General features: G+C 33.0%; 2 protein-coding genes across 4 annotated transcripts; both read right to left on the reverse strand.

The window, feature by feature from the left end:
• Nucleotides 1-1474: 1474 nt before the first annotated feature.
• On the reverse strand, nt 1475-5050 carry LOC110646411 (serine/threonine-protein kinase STY13). 2 transcript variants are annotated; one of them, XM_021799845.2, is made up of 7 exons: nt 4917-5050; nt 4012-4146; nt 3500-3632; nt 3167-3362; nt 2326-2450; nt 2033-2191; nt 1475-1920 (listed from the first exon to the last, which is right to left on the reverse strand). In XM_021799845.2, the coding sequence occupies exons 2-7, from the start codon at nt 4140-4142 to the stop codon at nt 1606-1608; spliced, it is 1059 nt and encodes a 352-aa protein (XP_021655537.2). In that variant the 5' UTR covers nt 4143-4146; nt 4917-5050; the 3' UTR covers nt 1475-1605. The 2 variants fall into 2 exon arrangements, with proteins under 2 accessions (XP_021655537.2, XP_021655528.2); XM_021799836.2 differs by lacking the exon at nt 4917-5050 and adding an exon at nt 4212-4900.
• A 2738-nt stretch (nt 5051-7788) lies between these two features.
• LOC110646397 (protein JOKA2) lies at nt 7789-12889 on the reverse strand. Of its 2 annotated transcripts, none has more exons than XM_021799825.2 (7): nt 12513-12889; nt 9776-10833; nt 9563-9686; nt 9202-9462; nt 8944-9093; nt 8301-8852; nt 7789-8162 (listed from the first exon to the last, which is right to left on the reverse strand). In XM_021799825.2, exons 1-7 carry the CDS (start codon nt 12534-12536, stop codon nt 8064-8066), a joined length of 2268 nt encoding a protein of 755 aa, XP_021655517.2. In that variant the 5' UTR covers nt 12537-12889; the 3' UTR covers nt 7789-8063. The 2 variants fall into 2 exon arrangements, with proteins under 2 accessions (XP_021655517.2, XP_021655512.2); XM_021799820.2 differs by having other exon boundaries at nt 9202-9465.
• Between the last annotated feature and the right edge of the window lie 3166 nt (nt 12890-16055).

A 16055-nucleotide genomic window follows, 5' to 3' on the forward strand; every position in this document is an offset into this window, starting at 1 on the left:
CGGCCGCCATCTTCCTCACCGCTACCACCATGGACTACGCACTATCAAAGTCCACGATCCCAATTCTTCAGCTTCTAACGGTAATACATCATAACAAGTGATGCTGCCGTGAAATTCAATTCTAGTGTCACATAAGCCTATAAAACAAAGAAAAATGAGGTTAATAGCCTTCTAGTCAGCCACCATGACAATAAACTTAGAATTTGTATGTAGAGCATGTAAATGAAAGTGAGATAGCAAATAAATAGTAATTTTGGCAGAGTTTTTGTATTAATTATTAGCAGTTTCTAATATTTATAGGGTTAAATAAAATAATCGTTGTAGCTATTTACACGATTATTAAATTGAACTAAAATTAAAAAATTGAAAATTGTATCGAATCTGAACCAAAATAATAAAAAATTGAATTGAAACTATATCAAATTTTTAATTTGGTTCGAACCAAAACCGAATACCCCTAGGGGACGCAATGAGGAATAGGAGTCAGATAAAAGAGAAAGTAATCAAGAAAACACCTTGTTGTAGTTCAATTGAGTTGGAAGGAGAGATTTTTGAGATATCCGCTGAAGGACCACTGAAGGCATGATAAAACAATTCAGATCCGCTGGATATGTACCCAACACAGCTGGTGCAAGACTAGAAGCAGAGGAAGATGGTAAGAAAGCTGCAGTTTCTCATGATTGTGAGAAGCTGACCAAACTCCTCCGGGAACTACTATTAGAATATCCAAAAATCTCAGTGTACTGACTGCACAATGCAGCAAAAATAATATCAAAGGTTACATGATAGAGAAATTGTCCTTGGGGATAGAAACCGCTTCCACCACTTGAAAGAGGGATGCAATGAGTATTGGTAAAATTGGATGCCATGTGTAATGGTCAATAACTTGTTTAAGTTTTAAACCTAATAAGTGTGTTTAGTATTGTGAGTCGTTGTTGAAGTTTCCATTTATCTTGTATATTAGAAAGAAAAGATGGAAGTTCGATTATTTTCATCCTCCAGCAGCCAAGCCGCCTTATAAGAATCCAAATTATGACTTTTGCTTATTGCATTCTTCGACTTCTGGAAATTCTCCAGCGGATCTGACAAATTCCACATGAAGTAAAAATAAAGACACAAACCTTTAAGGAAAGCAAAGGTGACCTACTGACCTTCCGACCAGGCAACAGGCAACCACTCCCAAATCTTAAATTCTCTTCTTTACTGGCACACATATAAGAACAAAATGAAAAACCATTTACAAGCAGGGCATATATTTTGCCCTCTCTTATTCTCGTAGGGAACTTGAATTAAGCTCCTCTGTTCATTTCTTTTACTATTTCTCTCACAAAAATTGAAGTTGGTTTCCTTCATCTTGCAACCACAACTCCAAACTTCTAGTCGATGACAAAGTTATTCTCTCAGCATTATGATCCTAATAAGCGACTAAATTCAGCAGCAGTATCAGACAAGTACAATGCAATATCTCTACTAATTCGAACGAAAAATAAAAATGTGAATTTATTAATTTAACTATTTATGCTGCTATCAAAATGTACTCCAGAGCCTATTGTCTACCAAACTTCTCCAACCAAAGATTGTAGTCATTCTGTTACTGTTAAGGGATTAATAACAATGGTTGAAGCAGAAGAAGAAACCTTTTGGCTGGTTTTCCATCTTTGCTTTGGGAGTGTCTCCAAAGTCATCTCGTACTGCCATCAAAGAACTTGTACCGGGAGATTCTGGTGGCAAGACAGTGTTCTCAGAAGTGAAAATTCGAGGAGGAATAGCTAGTTCAGGAGGAGCAATAGTAGCAAGATAATTAAGGAGCATTTGGATTATTTGGCTAAAATTTGGCCGAGCATTTGGGTCCTCCTTCCAGCATGAAGTTAGGATGATAGCCAATTCCGCCGGGAGGTTTTCAGCACTGGGCCTCACATTCTGCAACGGCAGAATTCCATGTAAGTTATTAGTTATTTTTTTAACAGTTCTGAAAGGCTTCAAAGAACCATTACTCTGACAAAACAACAAGGAACGGAGTTGACATAGTTACTTTAAAAGCTGCTGCGTATGCTGCCTGGAGATTTGACATGCCTTCAAATGGCAACCTGTTATGTAAGAGCTCCCACAACACAATTGCAAAGCTATATGCGTCCACTTTATGGTTATAGTGTTTCTTATCTCCCTGCCTTAATGTAACAGTGCTGTACAACTGTCATCAAATAACGAAACAAGTGATACTTAAGCATGACTCTAGAGAGAGATGGAGAGAGGAGAAAAAACTATTTATCTATTTAAGATGATTTTCAAAAAAAAAAAAATCCTATGCCTTCCATTAATAAGTACCTCAGGTGCCATCCAACGATATGTTCCTGTTTCAGCTGTCATCATCTCAGTTAATGACTCTTCTCTTGCTAGTCCAAAATCTGCTAGTTTGACAGTTTTGTGATCTGCAGTCAAGAGTAAGTTCTCTGCAAAACAAATAAATACATAGGAAGAAAGGCCAATGAGAAGAACAAACTAAATCACCTCAGAGGGTAAGAACTAACATATCACTGGCACACACTGAAAGAGAACAACAAGATGGAAGATACAGCAAATCACATTACTTAGATGGGTAATTGCAAAAACAATGATTCGTTAGCATGTCACACATCCGTACCACAAACCATCTAATCTAATGACATCACTTGGCATTTTGAGTAGCCTGCAAGCAGACTCAAAGGAGTAACTTAAAGTACAAACATGCAGAACATACTTCATTTAAGAGCCTCATTTATATATTCACACTTCTTGAAAGTTGAAAAAAAAATCCAAAAAATTTTTCACAAATAAGAAACTAATTCAGTAATGGCAGTTTTAAGGGCCAAAAAAGTAGCCCTAATGATATTGGGCGGTTTGCAGAAGTACCCACTCACATGTTTGAGATTTATACTTGAAATTGCAATCCCCACCCAAACAATTAGTTGATGAGGACTGGTTTAGTAATGTGTAAGCAATAAGAGGTGCAATCCAAGATATATAGTTGATTGGTCAAAGTTATGTGATTATCAGAACAGTAAGATATCAGTCACTAAGATCATATATTCAATAAAAAACTGGGTGCCTACCATATGGCAGAGTGTTGTCCAATATACTATTTCTCACATTATAGCAGTACAAGTGAGAACAGAAACGAATAGATTACCTGGTTTCAAATCACGGTGTATGATCCCATGGGAGTGCAAGCGTTCCATAGCACGAGTAATGTCAAGTGCAAAACCAATGGCAACACGCGTGTCTAAGCACCTTGGTCGCATGTTCAGCAAGTACTTCCGCAATGTCCCTCCCAATAAAAGCTCAGTAACTATGACCATTACAGGTTCCTTGCAGGCACCTATAAACTGCCGACACACAAGGTTTCAACGTTTTCTGTTAGCACACATGATTTGTTATGTATTATTAGCAATTGGATCTTCTGCCACTTGTGTGATCCGTAGCTAAGGACAACTATCCCAATAGTCTTAAAATCAAATCCAACCTTCACTAAATTCTTATGTTGAACCCTTGATAACATTGCAACTTCCCTTGCAAATCGTGCTTCTCTCTTTGTGATCTCCTCTGGAGTTTCCCCTTTATGAACAATTTTAATGGCAACAGTCTGGTTTTTATATCTGAAGGGAATCCAACCAAGTTAAATGAGTTAATCGAAACATGAACATGCACCAAACTATCAATGTAAAGAATGAAAAAATTCTGAATCTGCTGTAAGAGCTCGACCCAGGTCTTTTCTCAATTGCCAAGATGCATTTCCATGGAAAGCTAATCATTCATCAAGATTTGGGGTTTCTATGCACAAAAATACATGCAAACACAAGTAAAACTCAGAAGAAAAAGAAAAGTCTGACAAGCCATAGTTCTCAATTAAAAACCTTACTTGAAATACCCGCTCAACAGATTGCCATTGCCAAGAAATCAAGAAATAAAATTTGCATTTCTTTGACCATATAATTAAAGAACAAAAATCATAATTCAAAAGATTTGCGAACTTACTTGCCCTCGAATACTTTGGCATGAGCTCCCTCTCCAATCTTTGGCCCAACAAAAAGATGCTTTGGATCAATGAGCCATTTAGCATCCAATTTGAACTCGTTAGCTGAGTAAAATCCACTCCCAGATTCCATGTTTCTAAAAAAGGAAAGAATTCAACATCTATAACTCGACTTCTCTATATTTAAAATCACATAGAATACCTCAAAGACGAAAAGCATTGAAAAGCTTGTTCACACTCGTTAAATGGATAAGCTGACAATGGAACAGAGAAGCAACGAAGACATGCTCTGTAATGTGTTCTGCTAATAACCACATCTCAAAATTCAGGCCCAGAGATAAAAAATCAGAGATCTATGGTTTACATGTCCTTCAAGGCAGAAATAAAAGAACCTACATGTGCAATGGAGAGAGAGAGAGAGAGAGAGAGAGAGAGAGAGAAACCAGAGACCAAACAAAGCTCAAAGTCCAAAGATGTTTCTTTTCAAATTCATAGGGAGGAGAGAAGAATCTCCCCCTGAAAGGGGAAAAGAGTAGCGAACCAATCAACAGAAGCTCAACTGAAAAACAAATTCTTAAATTTAAATTTTTTAAGAAAAATTCTATGACCCACTAGAGAAGTTAGTTAAAAGGAGAGATGGGGTTTTAAGTATTTTTAATAACTGTGGCGCAGAGCTTCACTCTCGATCTACAGACAAAATCATGGAAGAGATTGAGTGTGTGTTCAATAAAGTATAGAGTAAAGAAGCGGAGATATTTTGTGAATATTATAGTAAAGACTGTGGGAGCCATAAACTAATCGAGAGCACATGGAAACTGATCTTTGTCAAAACATGGGGACACAGACACCGGACACAGCCCACTCAATCGGAGATGCCTGGACCACCTTATTTCACTTCACCTTTTACCTGTATTTCTTCCTTTCACTTTCACCGAAAAAAAGCCCCCTCCTCCTTTTTCTTCTGATCTTCTAGCATCCGCAAAATATCAGGACTTTTAACATCTATGGCGATGTGATGATTTTCCATTCAACTCTGCGTCCTTCTAATATATATATATATATATATGAAGTAAATAAAAGCTAGATTTATAAAAGATTGTAAAAAAAAAAAATGTTGGCTGGGAGACAGTAACTTACTCTATTTATTTTGATTAATTTATAAATTATTTTAAAATAGATAATTAATTATTTAATAAAATTATTTAATTTTTAAGTAACTCAAATGTTCGACTAACTTAATTTATCAAATGATAAAAAAAATATATATAATTAAATTTTGTTAAAATGATGATATTATTAGTATTTTTAAAATTATTATGATAATATAATTTTTTTATTTAATTAAATAATAATTTAAAAAAATAATAAATAAAAAATATCTTACTTAAAATTGATGTCGAAGTCAAATATTATTTTTAAATGGATCATTTTTAAATAATTAATTTATAAATATAATTGTGAGAAGCTCGTAAATGACACAAACATAAACTTGCCAATCACAACAAAAAATTGAAGCATACTAATAAAATATGAACAATAAATAGTAATTTCATTCAACAATAATTGAATAATTAAAATTATACCAATTAAAAGATTATAATTTAAAAATAAAAATTAATGAATTAATAGGCTATTAATTTTTTAAGTTTAATTTTTTAAATTATTTTAAGTCAAGATATAAAATACTGTAATTTTTGTTTTTTTTTAATAATTTTAGACAATCAAATGAATTAATATCCCCATATAATAAAATATTTTTTAATTTTCCTTTTTTAATTGAATGAGCCAATTTAATCTAACTCTATGTCTTTCAACTTATTTTTAAGTATTTTTTCTAATTTTTAAATTAAATTAAATATTAATATATTTTTTTATTTATAAATAAATTTAATTAATTTATAAATCAAATCAAACAATATTTTTACGTCGGTGCAATTAACAACAATTGAAAAATGATTAATGTGGCTGGGCTTGCACTCTGGCGAGGGTTTGACTTAACACCAATGTTTCACATGGCATTTTTTTCATTTAATTTTTTTTAAATTTTTCTTTGAAATATATTATTATTATCATTACTAAATTTTTATGATTTAAATTTTTTTAATAAATAATTATCAAAACTCAATACTTTTGTGATTAAATTTATTATTTATAAATTATTATATTATTTTTTAATAAAAAATAATATTTTTATTTCATATTTATTTCACATAAATTATTAGTTTCATAAATATATAAGTAAGTTATAAATTGTTTAATAGTTATCTTCTTAATATTATGATATATAATCATTATTATATCGTAAGTTACAATATATTAATATATATTTATTATATATGCCCATAATAATATATAATACATATATATAATTTTCTTTTATTTTTAATATTTTATTTATACTTTTTCATATAATTAATAATACCTTTAATAATAATAATAATAATAATAATATTATTAATATTAATAAATAAAGATAATATTTAAATATATTATATTTCTTTATTATATTTAGGGGATATAATAAAATTTTAATATTTAAAATGATATAAATAATCATATAACTGAACTAATTTTAAATATATTTTTAATCAATATTTCTATTTTATTATTATATTTTTATTACTTTTATCATAAATCTTGGTTAAAAAGTTTAAAAGATAAAAAATTAATAAAAAAATATGAAATAATATATAAGAAATGAAATATGAAATAATTAGTAAAAGTTTTTAAAAATTGTTTAATTTTTGTATATTAAAATTAAAAAATATATATATATATTAAAATTTTTAAATTAATCTATAAAAAATAGCTTATAATATGAAATATTAATTTTATTTAATGGAATATTTTCTAAGAATTTTAAAATTTTTTAAGTATACAAATTTGAATGTTATAAAATTATATTCATCATATTATATATTTTTAAAAAATTAATTATTTTTTAATTATATTAAAAATACATTACTTTTAAAAATATTTCTTATATTTTAAATATAAAAGTTTTAATAATGATAAAATGATATAAATAATCATATAATTGAACTAATTTTAAATATATTTTTAATCAATGTTTCTATTATATTATTATATTTTTATTACTTTTATCATAAATCTTGGTTAAAAAGTTTAAAAGATAAAAAATTAATAAAAAATATGAAATAATATATAAGAAATGAAATATGAAATAATTAGTAAAAGTTTTTAAAAATTGTTTAATTTTTATATATTAAAATTAAAAAATATATATATAAATTAAAATTTTTAAATTAATCTATAAAAAATAACTTATAATATTAAATATTAATTTTATTTAATGGTATATTTTCTAAGAATTTTAAAATTTTTTTAAGTATACAAATTCGAATGTTATAAAATTATATTCATCTTATTATATATTTTTAAAAAATTAATTATTTTTTAATTATATTAAAAAATAAATTACTTTTAAAAATATTTCTTATATTTTAAATATAAAAATTTTAATAATGACGTTTTAAAATTTTTTCTTTACATTTTACTTATCTTTTTATTGATATATGTGAAATAATTTAAAGATTAATAAGAGAAATAATTTATTAATTTATTAAATTTAAAATAAAAACATAATTAAAATTTTACTAATATAATATAATATAATTATGAAATATAAATATTGTAAAATATATATTAAATTATATTATTAAAATAAAATAATACATGGTCTGTGAAATGAATAGTTATAGACACAACAAATGGTCTGAGCACGATTACCGCATTCCAGCAAACCAAGAGTCCTATAGTAAATGAACCACGGAACCAATCTACAAGACAACTAATGAATTTCAAATAGTAATAATAAATACACACAGGACAAGACTACAGAAAATGCGACCCCAATAAATAAACAAGTTCTAAACATATTTATCCACAATCTTCATTTAGCATAAAATATGTTTAACCAGAAACAGAACTCCATCCCCTACTAAAAGGTCTAATTGCCCTTTATCCTGAGCAATTTTTACAGAATCCACAAAATAGCCTTAACGATTCACATTCAGATATAATCATCACTACATTAAGCCTTCTCCCCAGTAAGAAGATCCATCACTACGCGCTTGATACTCCCATTGTTCTTCTTCAGCAGGTTCCTGTTCGTTTCTTTGTTAGAAAAACCCTGCAGCCACGCACGTAACACAAACTATAAGGATTTGATCCAGTACAAGTTTCTTTAAAAGATATACTGTGACAATACTGATTCCTGAAGTAATAAAAAAAATAAGATTAAAATGATGCCCCCCTTGGAAAACCTCACCATCTCCTCCAACTCTTCAAGAATTGGATCCCAAACACCACTTAAGTCATCCACTGACTGCTGCAAGTTGTACTCATTCTTCCTCAAGATCTCCTTGTTCAAATCAATCTGCTTGAATCCCATCTCCTCAAGTTCTTTAAGAAGAGACTTCTCAACAGCATCTTTTACAATGACCTCCTCAGGTGAGGTTGGGATATCCACAGCAGGAAGGGCTTCTGAGGGAACAACAGGGGCTGCTTCAGACAAGTCTATAATAGGATATGACACAGAAGAGGATGCCTGATTAGGAGTAGGAGTCCAAACACCCTCACCAACCAACAGTGTATCATTTGTAGGAAAGTTCAGCTCCTGGTCCTTCTCAGGCTGCTCAACATCAACCATGGGCACTGAAAGTGAGGAAGAATTGCAAGGACCCAACAAACCACTATCCATCACAGGCTGCAGATTCACATCTATAATTTGAGGGCATTTGGAGCCACCGCAGTCAGGGGGCAAATTCAAGTTCAAACCTCCAACTCCATCACTAACTGAGTCTTTAATAGAAGCATCAACCTGAAAGGAAAGGACAAACAGTGTGAGTCCTATATATATATATATACACACACACTGAAAGTTAGTAGAGAGATGCTAAAATTCAAATTACCTGGATGAGAACCCAAACACGTTGCCCAAATTTTGTGCCTGATGGGGATGCCATCCTCCAGTATGAAATATATCGACCAGGTAATTCTGGAGCAGTAAAATCAACTGCAATGTCAAGTTCCCCATCTACAGGCACACCATCTGCAGGAATCTGGCAAGAATTCATGAAACCACTAAATGAAGTTGTACAAAAATAAATTTGAAAAAATAATAAAGCAAAATTAAAGAAAGAAGTGTTGCAAGGAACTGAAGATGCTACCTCCAACTCAGCAGAATCCGCATGGCTGAATCTGTCTCCCCCAATCCACACAAGTCGTGCTCCCTTAGGCCACACAATGCTGCCACTATTGCGCAGCCGCCAAATTTTGGTAAAAGGAGTGGATGGAGCCATCATCGTACCATCCACCACAGTTACATCCAAAATAAAGCGGCTGTCCAGCTTATTAGCTCGAACTGGCTTTATTCCACAATGTTTCATGACACGTGATAGAGGTGGGGGGGCAACCCAGAACTTCTGTGCCTTCTAAGAGAGAAAAAGGGAAATCAAAAACAAAGGAAGAAAAATTCAAGTAATTGATTACATTAGCTGCACATCTTAGTAAAGATGAGAAATCTCTTACAAGATCACGTAACCCCTTGCATGACCGTGGATGTCGATAAAACACTGGCCTGTCCATCTTGATGTAATCAGCTTCATTACCCATTTTTGCAAAGCAGATGCTGCAGAGATCATAATCCCCCCTTCTGCATGAACAAAAAAGGAGAAAATGGGATCATATCTGCATTTGATATCTTTACAAGCATAACACCAAACTCTTAGATATATTCCTTACACTTTAGACTTGTACCGAGGTCCAGTAATAGGATGAACCCCACAACCATCACACTGAACACCTCTATGGAACATGCCAACCATGGCATCACTGCGACCGTTGCTCCTTCTAGATGAAATAATTTGAGGTAGTATAAAAGGATTAAAAGATGACTCATTTACCGCAGGCATTCCACCAAATGGGCATTCATTACCAAGAGGCCTCGCTAAATCAGTAGAGCTTGAGGATGCACCACTACCAAAAGGCTTCTCACTTGGCTGACCAGCATTTTTTTTCTTAGTTACTTTCCTCTCATAAACATGAGGTGCTGGTGCAGAGATAACATTTGCACATCCAGATGGATTAGAATCACAAGGTGGATCCAGATTCAAATCAACAGGAGTAAGTACAGGTTTGTCAGGCACGCCCACACCTCTAGTCACATTTGCAACCGTCACCTCCCGGCTAGGTTCATCATTGGTAGCATTTGCCTCGGTAGGCACTACCAAAGCCATTGGATGTTCTGTAGCCCCTGTTTGGGCGCTTGAACTTGCACCAACTTGAGACTGCTGAGATGGATTCAAGGAGGCTTTTCCCATTTTAGACAAGCAGTCAAGAATCTCAGCAACCACAGGACTGGGAGCAACAATTTTTGAAGTCAAGTCAGACAAGCCAAGGGATAGCTTTGAAAGAGACTCACGAAGTGGCTCTGGAAAAGATTTCAGCACATCAGCAGCTTCGGGGTTGATGTTTGGCAATGGATCCTGGACTCGAGGAGACCTCAAGGGGCTAGAACTACCACAGGATTTAGCATAAGATTTACCAAATCTATCATTGTTCAGCTGTACATTAACCCTCAAAAATTTCAGGCTTTGTTTCATCACATCAAGCAGATCATCATCATCAACAAGTGTCACAACATCGCCATCTTCATCAACATAAGTCAGAGTAAGATCAGAATTAAGAGGGAAATTAAATAGACCAAGGATTTTTGCCCTTAGTCCACTCATGTCAAAATCAATTTGTCCACTCTTGTTAACATGAGCATTGAAACGCCTAAGTGTATCACCGTACTTAACCTGAAGCCACAATGAAAAGGAAAAATAAGCCATGAAGGTCACATAACCCAGTTTGTGTGGGAAAACATGAATTTAGACCATGTTTGATAAGACATAATTATCATTGTAATGTAATTATGGTAACACAAAAAAATTTCATGTAATGGAATGACAATTATACATATAATCAATTACAATTTAAGTAATTTATTTAGATACAAAATAAGTACAATCATAATTACTTTTTCATTTTTTATTTTATTTATTATCAACATTACAATCAAAACCACCACCAATCTGTCACCTGTGCAGCTGTGCTACCATCACCACCACTCGACTACCACCACCACCACCACCACCTCTCCATCGTCATCACCACTTCGCCACCACTGCGGTTGCCACCACCCTCACCCTATTATCACCATCGCCACTAGCACCTGAACACCATCATCGCCACCACCAGCACCACTTAACTACTGTCGCCACCACTACTACCAACACTTATTGATGGTGATGGTGATAGTAGTAGTGGTAGTGGTAGTGGTAATGGTAATGGTAATGGTAGTGGTGGTGGTGGTGGTAGTAGTAGTAGTGACTATTAATAATTCCAAATTGAAACAACATCTAATAAAATATTATTACTAATTTGATTTCATTCCATCAACGTGTGTGTGTGTAAATAAACATGTTATTATAATAGTAATTATATTACAATTTTGTTCTTTCAAACAAAGTATTGTAATGTTTAATATATTGCATTACATTACAAACTTGAATTCCATTACATAGTTGATTACATTTCATTACATTATATTACGTTACGTTGTAACAAAAGTAACCTTATATCACAAATTGCAGATCTCTTCTTCAGTGAAATAAATGGCCATGTAAAGATTTTGAAGACATATAGTGAACAAAAATGCCGAAAAAATACATTAAAATGCAAAATTATCATCATGTCACTAAGAAAATGAGCAATGCATAACCTTTGGCCCCTTGAAAATTGCATCATATCTATGCATACTACAGTTATCAAACAAGGCAACACACTCTCCATGTTACTCTATGAGGCTTAAACACGGGCAAGAACTGTGAAAATTCATATAATAATATTTATACTATTTCAAAACAATTCATATCTATAATAAGCGTGTGCGTTCTAGTTTGGCCTACAAGTGCTAGATAAGTCATTTAATTAAGCACCCTGCCGAAGTCCCTTCTCGTTTTGAAGTAGAGAAACTTCTATAAATATCAAACTCACAAACAGAAAAACTTTTGGAAAACTATTTAATGGAAACTGATCCAGGATATCTTGATTATTTTTTTTCCAACGCCAATGGTGTTACTACAATATGGTAGTGCAAAAAGTATAGCAACAGCACAACCGGTTAAAAAGAACATAAAATAGAAACTTTCTCATTTTCTACAGATCCCTTGGCTACTACCTTATATTATCAGGTCCAACGACACCTAATAGCTCAAATTAGCCTCAAATTTAAGAGATTTTAACAAAATAAACGCGCACAATCAAATGACTGTCCAAATATGAACCACCCCGAAACCGTTCAGCTAACCAATAATAATTCCAGATGATTAAAACCCAACCCAATACTAACAACTGCCTCAAAATAGAGCATGAAAAAAAAATTAAAAAAAAAAAAGAACCAGCAAAGAAGTTAAATTAAAAGAATAATACGGACCTTGATCACCAGAGTAGACTCCATAGCTTGTAGAGAAAGACGTGTTCCAGTGAGCCACGCAAAATCCAAAAGCAAAACCAAAACAGTAACCCTAATGCAACTATTAGCGTTTGCTAAGAGAAGGTAGAGATGAATGGTTCAAAACATAAACAATGGAATCGGAAAGAGTCTGACTCTCTGGAGAGGCCTAATTCTCCATCGAAATCAAAGCGTACCTGTTAGCCGCTTTTGGCGTTAAAACGAGTTGTGAAACTTCGCTTGGAGGGTTGTGTGGATTTATATTTACATTTATATTTTACCAATTGGCTTGCTGGATAAAAAAGCTAAACCTGCTCCATTAAGGAATCCTTTTGGATTATCTTTTATCGTCACAATTAGATCGTGTGGATTGTGGAAGACGAGTATCTATATTTTAAAAATAATTAAAATTTTAACACAATGTTTACGTACCTTGAAAGGGGAAGGAAAACAAGAGAGAAAATAATTTTTATTTTTTTTATGTTTAAATAAGTAAAAAATAAAAGAAGGATAAAATGAAAATAATTTTTTTTTATTTGAAAAGAGAATGAATAAAAGAAAATAATTTAATTATTATTTTATTTTTTTTATAAATTATATAAAAAAAATAAAATTAAAAAAATAATGATATAATTTAACTAGTTAAAATGTCAATTTTTTTTCTTTTTTTTTCTTTTTTTTTCTCTCTAAATTAAAGAAAAATTTCTCAAGAGAAAATATATCTTGTTTTTCTTTCCATCTTTATTTTGCTCTTTCTATCCAAACAAGGAAAATGATCTAATCAATTTTATTTTTTCTTAGTTATTTTCTTTCCTTTTCACTTTCTACCTATCCAAACAAGCAGTAAAAGTCTAAGGTATGTTATTTTTTTTAATTTTAATTCTATAATTAATTTTATTTCAATAAATTCTATAATTAGTTGAAATAAAGAATTGTGGTTCGCCTTCATAAAATTAAAAGCCCAAATAAATCAAGCTTATGCTGATTTAAATATGAAAAATTATATAGTAAATTAATTATTTCATGTAAAATAATTTACATAAAATGATAAGCTATTAGTAAAAGAGGATGGATTTTAATAAATGAAAGTGTTTATATGGGTGAATATCAAAAATTTAAAATTATTATTTAATTTTTTTAAAGAAAATAATAATCATATTTATATACTAGTCATTTATTTGCAGGTGTGCTAATATTTAAAATTTTTAAATTATTATTGTATTGTAACACCCCAAAATTTTAAATTTTATTATTTTATGAGTATTATTGATATTTTAATTTTATTTAAATTTTAAGAAATTATTTGAGATTTTTCGAATTTTAAAAATCGGGTTCGATTTTTCGAAAATATAAATTTTGATAATTTTTAAAAATTAATTTAAAGACCACGTGGCAAAACTAAAAATATATTTGGAGTCTATAAATTTTTTTCGGAATTTTTGGACCTCGTTTTCGTTCCCAAGGCAGAGTAAAAATTCAAAATTTTTGTATTCCAAATCGAACCGGCCGAATCGAATTGGACTGGATCGGACCGATCGAATCGGACAGGTCTTCTTCTTTTTCTTCCTCCTCCCTGCGTGCGTCCGACCTCCCTCCCCTTCTCTCTCCTCCATCCTCCCCTTGCCGCGCCGCCACCTCCCCCGCCACCCCAGCTCGTTGGCGCCCACCCCCAGCCGTCCCAGCCCACCGACCGCAGCCTGGAACGTCGAAAAACAGCGCCCGAAGTGGAGCAACGCGCGCGCGCCACCGTTCGTCTTCCCGGCCAAAATCCGGCCGATTCGGCCACTAATCGGACCGGGTCTTGTGTCTAAATCCATCTACTCGTCGAGAGCTTTCCATAGACACCAAGAACGCCGAGATCCATCGAGCGGGTTGTCCAATTTTTACCTAGGAAGTTTTAGCCCATTTTGACTTTTGGGCTAGATTTCTCGCAAACCGTGAACCCCACGAGAAAACCGAGAGTACTAGAGCGCGTCCCCGAAGTCGAAATCGGCTAGACTTTTGGGCTACCCTACCATTGTCAGACGTTCCGAGCGCGTCCCCAAAGTCCGAATCGGCAAAGGTAAACCCGAACCTTGCTTTTTCGTAATTTTCTAGTGCTTAAATAGGATTAAAAATCCATAAAATATTCGTGGTAACTCAAAAAATTATGATTCCTTTTGCAATAGCCTAGTGATATTGCTAAGGACCGCGGGGCAAAGTTTTAGAATTTTTAGAGCTTATTTGGACAATTTTTGCAAAAATGATCAATTATAAGGACTAAATTGAAATTTTACATATTGTGATGGATGACTGATTTGATGGGCTCAGGAGGGACTGTGTGATGTGATTGAGTTGTGGATATATGAGTTGTTAATATAGAAGTGTGTTTTGAGCCCTTTTGCAGGTTGGGTAGGTCCTAGGTATAGGGGAGACTCTGCCGGATTTTCGGCACGACTTAGGACGTATTTGGTCTTTTCATGATTTGTATTGAGTCCATTGTGTTAAATAATTATAATGTAATTGTCAGGTGAGCCGCGACAGCCTTCTTCCTTCGCCCAGCGGCCACAGTGATCGCTGTCAAGTCTGTGAGTAAAATATTAATTTTAATTGTAATTTCGATATTATTATATGTTCAAGCATGCCCATGCATCACTTATATGTATATAATTATGTAGTTAAACTCTAGGCAAGTTTTATGTTGCATTCACAACTGTTAAAGTGCCATGGATGTTGTTGTGGTAATTTGGAGCAGTATGCTTGCGTTGGCGTGCGTGTGATGTGGTGTGGACTATGGATAGGACGGGTAGACACGGCTTGAGATCTTCGCTGGGACCCGGTCCTTCGGGGTAGACACGGCTTGAGTTCTTCGTTGGGACCCCGATTTGGTTATTAAGTGGAAGTCCAAGCTGAGTTCTTCACGCACAAAGTTGGATTTAAGAGAGTCAGATAGGGATCAGCTCCCATATATTATGATTGATATTACTGGGTGCGTAAGTGCTCCAAATTACCTTTTTGCTGTTATGATGTGAATTTATTACTGATGTTGCATTTCACTTTACAGGATGCATTAGCTTTAGATAGTTATAGAGATTATGGTTAAAATTGATATTTTACTCTCTGAGTCGAACGCTCACTCCTGTTCAATATTTTTCCAGGCCACAGGAGAATATTTTTGAGGTTAACCTGCTTTTCTCCCTCGCAGGTCATTTATTCGTGTTTGTGTAATTTTATAAACTTCTAGAATTTTCGTATGTGTTAGAAATATTTAATTGATTTGGGTCTGTAATATAAATTGTTATTTTGGACCTGTAAAATTTTTATCACACGCATGTTTGATGGACTGGATGAGGGAGCTGAGCTCCCATTTATTTTTATGCTGATATGAGTATGTGGAGGGTGAGCTGAGCTTCCCAATTGATTATTTATTGTGTTTATAGGTTGGGTGAGTCAAAAACTCCCTATTGGAAGGTCCATTTTATGGCCGGACTCTGTCCAGTTGATTTCTTGAAATTGGGCCCAATGGGCCTTAGAGTTGGGTTAGTG

This window comes from Hevea brasiliensis, chromosome 17 (genome assembly GCF_030052815.1).
Source record: "Hevea brasiliensis isolate MT/VB/25A 57/8 chromosome 17, ASM3005281v1, whole genome shotgun sequence".
NCBI classification, from domain to species: domain Eukaryota; kingdom Viridiplantae; phylum Streptophyta; class Magnoliopsida; order Malpighiales; family Euphorbiaceae; genus Hevea; species Hevea brasiliensis.

Excerpts from the sequence above, each read along its gene's own strand:
- LOC110646397 (XM_021799820.2), bottom strand. The coding sequence starts at position 12,536 with ATGGAGTCTACTCTGGTGATCAAG. Across the intron at positions 8,853-8,943 it reads GTGTTTGGGTTCTCATCCAG|GTTGATGCTTCTATTAAAGA; the intron begins GTAATTTGAATT and ends CTTTCCTTTCAG. Across the intron at positions 8,163-8,300 it reads TTGAAGAGTTGGAGGAGATG|GGTTTTTCTAACAAAGAAAC; the intron begins GTGAGGTTTTCC and ends GCGTGGCTGCAG.
- LOC110646411 (XM_021799845.2), bottom strand. The coding sequence starts at position 4,142 with ATGGAATCTGGGAGTGGATTTTACTCAGCTAACGAGTTCAAATTGGAT. Across the intron at positions 2,451-3,166 it reads ACACCGTGATTTGAAACCAG|AGAACTTACTCTTGACTGCA; the intron begins GTAATCTATTCG and ends TTTGTTTTGCAG. Across the intron at positions 2,192-2,325 it reads ATCGTTGGATGGCACCTGAG|TTGTACAGCACTGTTACATT; the intron begins GTACTTATTAAT and ends ATTTGATGACAG.